We start from the raw sequence: 13,964 nt of genomic DNA, 5'->3' as shown, positions 1-13,964 counted from the left end.
GTGAACAAGAGTATTGGTTAAATGGCCAGCTTAGATAATCAAGCAGAAAAGATGTACTGCATTTGAAGAAAAAATGATCACCTGTTGGGAGAATTAGATGGCAACAATGATTAAAGTTATTAGTAAGCCTAAACTGTTTTTGATTTGAAAGTTGGATTCAATTAGTTGACCATTGAAGTTACTAGTCAGAATCTACAGAAAAGCCAATAAAAATATACATAGGAGCTGTGATTACACTCCAAGAGGTAGACTGTTCTAAGAGACAAGAAAAGGCCTAATAATTAAATTCATAATTGTGCTTTGCCCTGCAATGGGATATAGTAGACATACTTTACTAATTCCTGCTCTAAAATCACAGCTTATATCCATTACTGGAGACACAAGAAACTGCAGATACTGGAAACTGGAGCAACAAACAATCAGCTGGAGGAACTCAGCGGATCAAACAGCATCTGTGGGCGGGGGGTGGGGGGGGGAGGTAAAGGAACTGTTGACGTTTCAGGTTGAAACCCTGCATCAGAACTGATAGCAGAGTGGTGAGATAGCCAGTATTAAGAGAGAGGAAGTGGTGAAACAGGAGTCTGAGGTGACTGGTGGCCTGAGGAGGGGTGATAGGCAGGTTGAGCCAGGTAGGGGAGGGGGAGGGGGAGGGGGAGGGGAAGGGGTAGAGTTGGGAGACAGAGGCAGGATGAAACCAGACAGAAGAAAAGGAGATGATAGATGGAATCAGACAGGAGAGGCAGATGGAGCGAGGTGGGTGGAGAAGAGGGCGAAGATAGAGACAGCTGCTGGAAGGTGTTAAGCAGGAACACAAAGGCTACCAGTGCTGGAATGTGATAAGTAAGGGAGGTGATAATGGGAACTATTAGCAGAGAGGTGAATGACAGATGGAACCAAAAACCAGATCAGGGGTGGGAGGGGGCAAATCTGTGGGTGGACTATGTACGTACTGGGTGGATGGAACCAGGAGGGGGTGGGCGATGAAAATGGATGATGGGGGTGGGGTGGGAAAGGGGATAGAGGTAGGAGGATCAGAGTAGGATCTATTACTAACTCTGCTAATAGTCATTTAATGTAACTTAACTGTATGTTCAACAAAACATTAAAGATCCCAATGTTAAAATAAGATTCAGTTCAGTGAGAACATTATCTTTGGGTGTTATAGAACACCAGCTGTTGGTATATGATTTATGATTTTAACTGGCTGCTTTCAACATTCACTTTGTTTGCAGAACTTAACATTTTAAAAATGAAACTGAATGGGTTTTGTTCAAATAGATGATTGGGAAGAGATAATTAGAGAAATTAAAGTACTTACAAAAAAGTTCCTCAGACATTAATGAAAATCATCTCTATTAAAGTTATCCTACCTTCCCCCCTCACCTGGATTTGCCTATCACCTGAACTCACCTACCCCCTGCCTGCGTGTGCTCCTCCTTCTCCCCCCACCTTCTTATTCTGGCTTCTGCCCTCTTCCTTTCCAGTCCTGATGAAGGGTCTCGGCCTGAAACGTCGACTGTTTATTTCCCTCCATGGATGCTGCCTGACCTGCTGAGTTCCTCCAGCACTTATTTTGTGTATTGCTCCAGATACATCCAGCATCTGCAGAATTTCTTGTGTCTCTGTTATCCTACAATATACTGTAAAAACAAAGAGGATTCGTCTTTGGCTTGAGTTTTTATTGTTGAATTGGGAAGGTCCAAATCGACCATAAGTAATTCATGCCAAATCAGAAAGATACCACTGGAAACCTCATCCATAGTGAAGGGGGTCAATCTTTCTGACTGACATTAAATTATATGCATATTTGTCTTATGCAGTCCCCCTGCAAGAAATAGGTAGTATACAAATGAAGAAACTCTGTAAGTTCCTTTTGTACATAAGGAGAGCTAAAAATTAAACAATTATAGAATAGAGACAGAAACAACAACCAGTAAAGTGAAATGCACCAGCACATTGTTTTCATAAATTCATGCAGGTATAAAAAAGGTAACTTTTTTTTATACTACCCAAAATGATTAATTTTTATGCACAGGATAAAATAATGTATTATGCTCAGAGGAAAATAATGAAGGAATGAAGTAAGAATAACAGCTGGGTCTGAAGAAGAGACTTACCGATAACGTAGGCTAGAAGAAGTGCTAGTGTTACTGTAATGGCCGTTGCACTCAGAGCTGTGCACTTCCAATTGCAGCACTTGTAAGGTTTGTTGAAAGTGAAGGCAGGTCTGGAGAAAGTACTTCTGGGAAGGGGTCTTGGAGGTGGAGAATAAACAGTATTGGAGGTCAAAGGATAGCTTGGATTGGTAGTACCATACAGGCTGGATGTACCAGATCCTGGTTTAAATAAGAAATGCCTACAGGGAAAAAAAGAGAGAGACTAAATAAGATTGAATGAAAGAAATATGCAGAGACTGTTACTGACTGTTTGATATCTAGCCCACAAACATTTGCACAATATCGATTATAATCTGGTGAAAAAAGTCCTCTGAATTTTCCTTGAATAAGATATTCTTTTTGAATCTTTGATCTTCTGAGGCAATAATATTGAAACTTTCTCCTATTTACTTGTGTACAAGAAAATATTAAGACTTAGAGGGACAATCCCTACACTAAGGCTCATCTACCATCCCCCAGTATGATATCCCCTCTAATTTAGTCTGTACCACTACTCAATGAAGATTATTAGTATCTTTTATTGCTATATTAAAAAGTTATTAGTATTTGTTTTAAACATATGTATCATGAATTTGAACTCAAGTCTTTGGTAAAAGCTCCCAGACTTAATTTGATGTAGCCTATTCAATCAAAATATTATTCACTGTTAAATTGTTGTAACATCACAGCCCTATTGAGATGTCCATGTAGGATCTTTTACAATTGCTCATCTAGTTTAGTCCAAACAGAACAGGAAATTTGACAATTAAGACTTAGAATCTATTAACAAACCACCAGTTCCCAAAAGTAAATAAATAATTAACAGGGATGAATATAAAATACATTAAAAAGTTGAAAACACACATCTGTTTCACTTCTTATCTCAAATATTAGCACTTACAGCAAGTGAACATCAGTAAGTGTTTTCTTATTCTCAGAGTACTTATGAAAATCAACTGGAACTCTTAACATATAATATATAATAAATGACACACATATGGATGGCTGCTCTTAATGCATAATGCTAAACAATTACAACCTGCAATTGGACTGCAACTTTAACTTAGTAAAATACTCCTAGGCTCTTCTGGGAACATTTGGATTAAGACCACTGAAGGCAAATGAACAATAGGCTAGCATTGGAAGAGGAGGGAGATCTCAAAGGTCTGTAAAGTTGGAGGAGGTGACAGATAAGCAGAAAGGCAAGGCCATGGAGGGATTTCAGAATAAGGATTAAAATTTTAAAACACTGAGGTTACCAGATCAAGAGCCAATAGATCAGTGAGAGAGGGATGATGGATGAATGGAACTTTTCCAGTGTTAGGATATGGGTGCTCATCCAGTATTGGCATTTGGTTAAACAGCAATGACAGATCAGTAACTGTGGAGGGGTCATAGTAGGTGGGGTTGAGTACAGGGCGAAGGTCGAGGATTGGGATAGTTGTAAATGGAGAACCTTTCGAATCTCCCTGTTCCAGTTCCAATGAAGGGCCTTTGACCTGAAATGTTAACTCTGTTTCTCTTTCCACAGATGCCACCTGACCTGCTGAGTGTTTCAAACATTTTATCCTTTTCTTTCAGATTTCCAGCATCTGCAGTCTTTTTGATTTCAGTGTTTGTATATGTGTGTGAGAAAAGGTTTTGTTTTTGTGAGTTTGGGAATTGTGAGTGTGTATGAATTTATGGATAGGTTTTGCGGTTTTCCTTGCTTTGATTTGCCTCTTCTTGGGATTACATGGTTGTTGGGAGAGAAGAGGAGTTGCCTGCAGTGACAGTGTATTGAAATTGAGGCATGAGAGTCCATTGCAGGCTTCATTGACCAAATAATCTTTTCTTGCCTTCTGTTTTCTGAAGAAAGCTAGTTTTTATAAAGCGAAACACTTATTTCTAATAATTTAGGCTCTTGATGCATGGAATTCTCTCTGGCATATTAATAACCTTCCCATTGTGCATCAGCTGGCAATTTACAGTGGCCAATTAACCTACCAGCATGTCTTTGTGATGGGGAAAGTGGAGCATATGGAAGAAATCCACGTGCTCACAGAGAGACATCCAAATACCACACAAACAGCACCTGTGTCCCTGAAGCAGCCTAATGCCACCCCATCAGAAGTCACTATGTGAAAAAGAGCAGGGTCCTTCTTGGTGTCCAGATCATTATTTATCCTCAATCAACATCACGAAAGAAAGATCATCTCATTGCATTAGGTGAGCAAATTTATGTGAGCATTTCTTTCATTTCAAACAAACTGGGTGTCTACATTTTAAGTTGTACCTTGTTGGTTGTAAAGTACTTTGGAACAACCTGAGGACATGATAGGGTCTATATAAATACATCTTTATCTTAATTAGATGACCAGAATTGAACATTCTACTTCAGATCAAGTCTGTGCAGCAATAATACAAGCACATTTAATTTATGTCCTATCACTCAGTCAATATCTAAGAGGCTAACAAATCAAGTGTGAAATAATAACATCGTGACAGCTAGAAATGTACAAGCCTTTGTTCTGGGGTAGGGCTTGATGTCTGGCTATTGCAAGGTCAGATAAAGGAGGCAGAAGTAGAGCCTTGAGCCATTCCAGGTCAGAAGTAGAAAACAATTCAGCTGACCGTTCAGGAGAAAATAAATGAAATACTGACAAAAGGGATGTAAGGAATTAAATGTACTGAAAGGCAAAAACAGGAAGCAATACAAAACAAAGAACAGAAAAAAAAAGCAGGTCACAGACATGAAGTTCAGATGCTAGTTCAATTGACAGTCCAAACCACTGCTGGACTCATCATTGAGACCTGCAGTGGAAGAAGGGTGTGCAATGAAAGAATGGCAGCTTTATGCAAGGAGGGCTGGCAGAGGAATAGTGACTGGGATCTCTGAACTAGTGGAGAAAGCTAAATGGATGTAAGCTCTTATTTCATTTTATTGTGACGTTTTTACTTACTTTTTGGTTGAATTACTGAGTTTTTAATTGAATTACCTTTTTTCAAATGTTTCATTCTTGATATTTTTAAAATCTATTTTAATAGATTTTAAGTATCTTTGCATATTAGAGATATTTTAACAAAAAGTTAAGAAGACCTTCGACTGCTTCTGAATGTTGTCAGCACATTCTGGGAGCTGCCTTAGGATGTGCTGCCCACATAGTCATTGTTTGGAACTGGCTCCACCTCACTGAATGCTTTCCAGAGTGGATAATCAGCTCATCCAGCCCTCTGGATCAAGAAAACATTGGACAGCTAAGGTACCCAGGGTGATGAGTCCAAGCAGTTTACACATATAAATGGGTCAGAACATATGTGCATAAAGTAATCATTTGTGTGCTCCCATGTCCACTTAGCCTTATTTTTAAATACAAATGAAGTTCATTTTAAAATTCAAGTAAGAGTATATGTCAGGAGCATTTAGAAATTCAGTACCAATGGTGCTGTCATAACCAATATATAAATTTTTAGCTGAATTTTCTTCCAATAATTTGAAGGATGGCTTCCATAAAAATTGTATCAAAGAAAATGCTGGAAAAAAACTCAGCAGGCCAGGGAGCATTGATGGAAAGAGAAGCCGTCATTCTTTTGGGTCTGCCACCTTTTATCTGATGAAGGGTCACCGACCCAAAACAATAACTGTTTCTCTTTCCAAAGATGATGCCTGACCTGCTGAGTTTTTTCAGCATTTTTTGTTTTATGATGGTAAGTTGCAAAGCTGGATGGATGGTCACTTTAGTGTGTTAGATTGCAACTCACAGATGTTTCTGACTGTAAAAAGTCTCCTTTTGCATCATCTCATTACAACATGAGCACACTGACAACTTCTGGAGCTGCAGCACAGTGCGGAGCTCAAATCTATGACCTTCTGTGCAGTCAAGTGCTCAAGCCTCTCAGGTATCTTTTGGGCCAAGTGCATAAGTAATTGGAGTAATCAGAAAATAAATGACACTGCATTCCTTTATCTTGCTGAGTTAGCCTTATTTTGCTATGTTAAATACACATTTATTGAATTTTATATCAAAATGTCAATAGACTGATCTCAGAATATATTAGAGCATTTTGTTAAAGCTCTTAACTAAGGGTAAGACTACACTTACTAAAAATATTGATGTGACTGACAGCTTGGCCTAACCACGATGAAAATTCTGATAATTATGAATCAACACACATTTCTAAGTGGCTGAATGGTGGTTTAGTTTGGAGCAAATGGAAAAGAAGTAAGCAGACAAGTAATGATTTCACTGAGACTAAAAATATCAGATATCATCGGATATAAGGACAGACATTACAAACTGACTGTCTGAATATATGGCCAGCCTGGATGTACACATACTAATCAATTTCAGTCACTGAAAACTCAAAATACATGAGGGGGGTAGTATGGAAGAAAAGGAACTTTTATTTTTAAAAGATAAACATTAATATATAAAATATTGACATCAGAACAGAGCATTCCCACAAAATAGATTCTAACACCAAAACAATGTCATACTTACAGCTAAATGAAGTACTTACACTACCAATGCATTATTTACATGTTAAGATTTGAGCCATGTGCAGGGATACCACTCCCTTCACCTTAATCATTAAGGATGTACTATACAAGTTTGTGCATATATGTATAATATGTCTGTTGTAAGTACTCCTTTGAAACTGGTCAAAGTTAAACCTCCTGTAGGCAATCCTGATTAAAATTGAAGAGAAACAATTTTGTCTTTTTCCTTACTGAGGTATTCTGCCCATCTCTACTGACGGTGCTGAGTTTTGCAGACATGAAAAATAATTGTGGCATCAGCCAAAAGGGATCAAATGTAGTTCTGATGTGATGCAAAATCTGCAGATCCAACAATTTGCTAATTTATTAATGACAGAAATATAGGACTCTGAAGTTGATATAAAATAGACTCTTCATGTAGTACATGCACATACACACTTTGTTTGATTTTATAACTGGCAAATCCAGGTGAAATTTCGTGGAGTACTTCTTACCAATGGTAAATGTCTCTTTTCCTTTTATGTCTTAGCTGACATAGGAATATGCTGTCGCAAGTAATAACTATTTAGATACTGTTCAAGATTAGCTACTAGACCTTAGTTATGTTTTTGAGATTATTGTGCTACCAATAATGCAAAGTTCATGACTCAAAAATATCAGTTACCAAAATCAGTCCACATAGCTTATCAAGAACATTTTAAAGAGTCAGGAAGCAGCTTAAAACAGATTGATTTTTCCCCAGGGACAAGAAATTTCAACCTTGAGCATGGAATTACTCCATAGTTCTGTTATCAGGAGATACGAAGAAAAGCCACACATATACACAAATATTGTTTTGCAGATGGTGCTTGGAAGTGGAGTAATGCTGCAGACTTTCTTTGCCCTTTTACTTTGCTGCTGCATGCAGAGAGCAACATGAACTAAGCACAGACCTACTCTACTCTGTACCATAATAAATTGGATTTAAAGGCCATCTGATTAGTTTTGAGTGGTTCCTTGCTTATTCGCATTCCAACTGATAGATTATCCTTGCATCACCTCTGGAAAAGAAGATTTGTTGAAATTCAGTGTTATTTAGAGATCTCTTTAGATTACAGGGAACATTGAAAAGTACAAAAATACGATAACAATCTGATTTCAAGGATGAAAGGATCTACTTAGTTAGGAGTTGACAAGATTTATAAAAGAACTTGCAAACATTATTACATTGGAAAAGGTAAATCTACTGTTCCATCAGCAAATGAATGGTGTGAACTTGCAAGAAGTCATGATAAAAATGACAAAGATTTGCATTGTTAAAGCACCTTTCTTCAGAATATCCAACAATGATTTGCAGTCAATTAAGTACTTTTGATGTCAAATAACGCTTGTAATAGAGGGAGGACAGCAACTAAGTTGCACAAACCAAGCTCCACAAACACTAATGTAATAATACTTAGATAATCTGTTTTAGTACATTTTATTGAAGTATAGATATTGCCCAGACATCCGGATAACTATCCTGCATTTCTGTGGTAAGGCCATGGGATCTTTTACCATCTGACTGGACCTTGGATTACTATCTTTCCTGAAAGACTGCATCTCTGATAGTGCAATAATCACCCTATACTGGACTGAAGAGTCAGCACAGGTTTTTGTGCTTAAGTTTCTACAGCAGGACAAGAACACGCGACTTCCTACTCAGAAGAAAGAGTGTTTGACAGCTGACTGTACAATTCCAGTGAGTAAGTTACAGTATTTAAGACCAAGGAATTAGGCTTTATATAAAACCTGATATTCCTGCCTCTCTTTTAGTAGGGGTTTTTATTTTTTTTATATAAACAATTATACTAAAATATTATAAAGATTAACTCTGGTATATGTGAGAAATGTCTATATAGGTCTAGTGAAATGCACAGGAAATACTTTCATTGGGGTTCTAGAAGAATTAAATACAAGTTTATCAGTTTCAAATGGCCTGGATTTGTTTATTGGGTTGGAAGGCTTTTCAGGATTCGCATCTCATTATGAAATTATAAACCAAAGAAATTTCCGAAAGAAGTCATCCAACTGTGGAGCACAAACTTACTGTGATTCCCTAGCACAGTGTTCCAGGGAATCTGTTCATAGATCCTGTGGCAGACTAAACCCTGGGCAGAATTTGCAAATCCATAAAAATCTATGAAAGTTTTACAACTGTGAGAAAGAAGGGTGAGAATAAGATATGCTGTAAATTTTATTTGTGTTTACAATTATGATTTTAACTTTTAAAAATTGTTAAAATATGTAGATGATTTTAAAAAAATAAAACATCTGTAACTGTTTTATTTTTAATTTTTTTTGTTTGCCTTAGGACGGCATGACTTTTAGACACATTCCAAAAGTTTGTCAGTTTTGGTAGGTGGTAGAGCTGGGGTTTTGGCTTTTCAGAGGTTTCATAGCGCTTTTCATTCCTCAGCAATATTGTGGGCTTGTACGGCATCACCCATGTGGCCTGCCTTTGTTGCAAAAGGCCCTGACATCTTGTGGGCCTTGTTGTTTGGGTCCAGGGTTTGGGCCAGCAAGTGTGGATCTGAATCAGATGACGTGTGGGGCAATGGAGAATTCAAGCAGCAGGTGTATACAGGCACGTTCAGCAAAATCTACACCTATATTTCCCTATTTGGATATTTTACAAAGTATATTAAAATGTGTCATTTGGTTATTAACTCTGGTCCATGAAGATAGCTTCTCCCCAACGAAATTATCAAAACTTCTCATACTTGTGAGCAGCTCTACAATGTTCTCATTCTTCCCAAACTATGTTGCCAAAATTGCAGCACATTGATTTCATTGTCATAATAACAAACTTCCATAAAATAATTAACATACCTTGTTTGTTTTTGTATTTTGTGTTACTAAATCTTGTGCTATAAATCTTGGGATCCCGGATCTTTCTTAACTGCCTGAATAACTTTTCCTAGCACCTTCAATGAACTACATGAATACATCCCAAGGTCTCTCTGTTCCTGTAATCTCTTCAGAATTGTGTCATTTCAGTAATATCAGTGCTCTTTACTTTTCCTTTCAAAACACATCTGTGCAAAGCCCTCTATGTTAAAATTCACTTACTCTGTGTCTGTTTAATTCCTTCTAAAAGCTATAGTTGACTTGGCTTCAATAGTCATTTGCAGTAATGAACCAGTTTTCCAATAACCCTGTTCTCAAATAAAATGTCCCCTAACCTCTCTTTCTGCATTTAGTGCTAATCCTCCAATTATACCCTGTTGCAAATATATCAACTAGAATTCAATTTGCAGAATGTTACCTCACAGAAATGGATGCTTTGATGCAGCTAGTTTCTACTTCACTGATTTTAATTCAACGTTCTTGCTCCCATCTCATCCAGTTTCATTTAACATAGAAAATAGAACAGTACAGCACTGTAAGGGTCCTTCAGCCCACGATGTTGTGCCGACCTATATAAACCTCATCCCCATATAATCTATCCCCCTCTCTACTTCACCTCATATGACCCTCTATTTTTCTTTCGTCCATGTGCCTATCTAATTGTCTCTTAAATGACCCTATTGTATCGGCCCCTACCACCACCCCGGCAGTGCATTCCAGGCACCCACCACACTGTGTAAAAAACCTACCTCTGAAATCTCCCTTGAACTTTCCTCCATGCACCTTAAATGGGTGACCTCTAGTATTGTCCACTGTCACCCTGGGGAAAAGATGATGCATGTCCACTCTGTCTATGCCTCTCATAAGTTTATATACCTCCTTCAAGTCTCCTCTCATCCACCGTTGCTCCAAAGAGAAAAGCCCTAGCTCGCTCAACCTTGGTGGTGATAAAAGGGATTATTTTAGATTATTTTTAACACAATGGGAGTTACAACAAGAGACAATTTGACAATTATCCCACAAAAGAAAAGGAGTGACAATAGAAACATCTTAACAGTGCAAAGTAGAATATGGAATTATCTGCCACGACCCAATGTTGAAACTGAATCTTTAAATTCTTTGAGAAGGAATGTGATAATTATTTGATGGTGTTGAATGCTGAGCTGTAATCGATAAACAGCAGCCTCATGTCAAACACCTTTCTCATAATAAAGTCTACATTTTTCCAGCATCTCTTCATAACTGTTTATCCTTCCAAACACACATTGCTATCTTCTTCCTATTGACAAAACATCTCTTTATATTGTGGTATCCCAAATTGTACACAATACTCTTAATGCAGCCAAATTAAGGTCTGTACAATTTTAAGATTTCATTGTTTCTGTATTCCAGTCTTGTCAACAGTTTTAGTTCCTGTGTTGGCTCTATAGTACAATAGGTATCTATCCATAAATATCCCTTGCTCCTCCAATTCCTTCAACATACTAAGGTGCATTTCCATTCCCTATTCTAAACTTCCAACGTGCATCACTTCAGGTTGTTAGAAGCATTGAATTGCACCTTCCCCTGATTGAAAATATCCTACTAATTAAACTTATCCTGTTTTGAAGTGGGATTCACTGCCTGAAAGTGTGGTGGAATTTGATTAAAATTATAACTTTAAAAATAGAATTAAATAAAACTCAAAATGAAGTTTCCTGGGCTATGGTAAAAGAGCAAGGGGATGGGGTTACTAATTGAGCAGCACTTTCACAGAGTAGCCATTATGTCAAATGACTATCAGTGGGCTGTTTAATCTTCCATGAAAAATTATTCAAATCTTCAAATTATTTGATTAGATCCCACATAGATTTTAATTCTAATTTTCTCATAACAGCTTTATCCCGTCATCCTTAAAACCACTCCAGTGAATCCTTACCCTCTCTTTAATATCAGGTTGCACAGTGGTGCAGTAGTTAGTGCTCCTGCCTCACAACTTCAGTGACTCAGATTCAGTCCTGACCTCCAGTGCTGTCTTTTTGTCTGGATGTTGTTGTCAGGATTTAATATTTCTTTCTACCTGTGCTATATGTACCTTTGGCCACAACTTTATGGACATATATGCGGGTTTGAGCCAAAATACTGTGGCACGTTCTGCAGGAGATCTGTAACCAATGTAAACAGCAATAGAATGATAGCTTGAGGAAGCATTATACGCAAACCAAGTTCTGATATTTACTGCGAGGGTCTTCTGAACAGGAGGGAAGAGTTTTGGCCACAAAATTTGGCAGCCTGGGTTTCCCATTATGATGTGGACTGACTCCACAGCATGCTTGTTTTTCATTTGAACAGCTGCCCCTCCGGAAGCCAGTTTGATTGGCAGAATTAGATCTGGGTCAGATGGGGGGAACAGTCCGGAAGAGGCAGCAGGGAGGGAGATACCACTTCCTAAGATACCAAAGGGTATCATTAAGTTGAAACACAACTTCCAAGTATTTTGGTTGAGTGTTCATTAAAAATAACACAAAATCGTGCTGCATTTCACTATTTTCCCCACAATCCTGCTTTTAGAGACATGTGTATTTGTATCCTTAATGCCTCCATTTTGCCAACCCACTGCAAATTTCACTGCTCCATTTTTTTGACCAAGATGCATACATTTACATTTATGTTTGTCAGACTGCATTCAACATTGATTTGCGGCTGAATACCATATCTATGTCCTTCTGCAGTCTTATACAAGGTTAGCCTTACCACTTTATTTATACACTATTTCTTCTCTTCCCATCTGTTCATTCACAACATACCAGTTATTACAGGATATCTTGCAATCAATTTCTCACTGTCTGCCATAAATGTAAATCATCCATAATCACCAACATTACTGGGATATTGTTCTGAGTCAATTAAATTATTACAACTCTTTAACTTTGAAATCAATGGTGCTACTTAAGGGTATGAACATATAGTGCATTAAATAACTTTTTGACAATTTTAACTAAAACAAGTGAATGCTTTTATTAAAGTAAAATATATTCTTCAAACAATTATTACTCACTAATAATACTCAGCACATTCTTAAAAATTCAGAATGCTTTGAACTGGAGCTAATTGCCTTAATGTTAATACACAGATTTTCCAGGCAGTTAGTGAGCATATATTTTACATTTTTATGAATAACTATGATACTCTTTATTTTATATTAGTGTATAAGCCATTGCCCTTTTGGCAGTAAAGGAAATATCCTTAATAAAACCACAAGATTGCTAAATTAATTATGTGACTGCAGTTCTAGATGTTGTTCACATTTATTTTCTTGACAAAATGCTTCCAGGTATCACATGGGCACCACCTTTGCTCAGCTAAGTGGGCTAAGCCTCTTATTTCAATTGATTCCCAATGGCAAACCCTCTATTAGTTATTTTGACATTTACAGATGACATTTAATAATAACAAGAAAACATTTTTTTAATTTTTGCTAAGTTAGTGTGAATGTTGAGATTTTCATTTATTGTGCCAATTACTTAATATTGCATTTCCTATCTGTCATGTTTTGGATCACTTTGACCATTGTTCCACAAAAAAGAACTTGAAAACATGATTCACCTAAACATTGTGTTTTGAAGCTTTATATATTCACTTGTTATAAATAGAGTCTGAGAAAATAGCGATTAAATTATTGCTTAGCTTTGATTTTTCCTCATGCAATATGATTAAGCAATACTTTAGACATTGCAGAGAGAAATATAAATCTCACAACTATTATGCTGGGAAGTTTATATTTTTAAATGGCTGTGAAGAATGCATGGAAACAGAGTTTTGGATTTTAGAAGGGATAGGTTTCATGGATTAGAGGTGGGGTTGAGTGTGCAGTTTCCAACATGAAATGCCCAGATATGTTGTTCTTGACAGAGGATTCCAAAAGCTTGCTGTAAGCTGAGTATGAAGCATAATCACTGAGAGTGGGAGAGTGGGCATGTGTGGGAAAGAGCTGTCCGATCCGATACTCTGGATTCTTTGAGGATATTACTTGGTTGACGGAGGGACCATGGGAGACTGAGGAAGGACTCCTGCTCCTCTTGGGTCAGAGGTAGTGGTGGGTAGCTCTTCAAAGTTGCCCTCACCTCTCTTCATCTGCTGGGTAGGTTGAGGCCTGGAAAATGTACCTAAATTGCCAACCAGCCTCCTGAGAACAAATTGGTTGCTTGTCCCTTGTCCAATATCTGTTAAGCATGGGGAGCATAGGGAAGGAGCATGGGGATTCAAAGCAATCTGAATAGAAGTGGTGGTTGAGGGATGATGGGTGCGGAGTTGGGTTTGATTTTGAGATCTTTAATTCTTCAACCTCAAATCCTCAGGTTACTGGCACAGGCTACCAATGAGGTTTTAAAATAGAAAACTGTGTAAATTTTCTTTCAGAAAAGTAAATCATAAAGCAATAAAATTCTGAAAATATTTTGATACCAGTTTGGTTAAATCAG

At 37.5% G+C, this 13,964-nt stretch overlaps 1 protein-coding gene across 9 annotated transcripts in view; it reads right to left on the bottom strand.

Annotated features, from left to right (window-relative positions):
* tenm1 (teneurin transmembrane protein 1) overlaps positions 1 to 13,964 on the bottom strand; it is a 1,611,625-nt gene that overhangs the window by 238,130 nt on the left and 1,359,531 nt on the right. For all 9 annotated transcript variants that reach the window (XM_052021038.1, XM_052021037.1, XM_052021042.1 and 6 more), the window contains one exon: positions 2,118 to 2,356. In XM_052021038.1, coding sequence (XP_051876998.1) covers positions 2,118 to 2,356 — 239 coding nt within the window. The remainder of the gene's footprint in view (positions 1 to 2,117; positions 2,357 to 13,964) is intronic.

The sequence above is a fragment of the Pristis pectinata genome, chromosome 8 (genome assembly GCF_009764475.1).
Source record: "Pristis pectinata isolate sPriPec2 chromosome 8, sPriPec2.1.pri, whole genome shotgun sequence".
Lineage (NCBI taxonomy): Eukaryota > Metazoa > Chordata > Chondrichthyes > Rhinopristiformes > Pristidae > Pristis > Pristis pectinata.
This window is presented reverse-complemented; position numbering and strand designations above follow the sequence as displayed.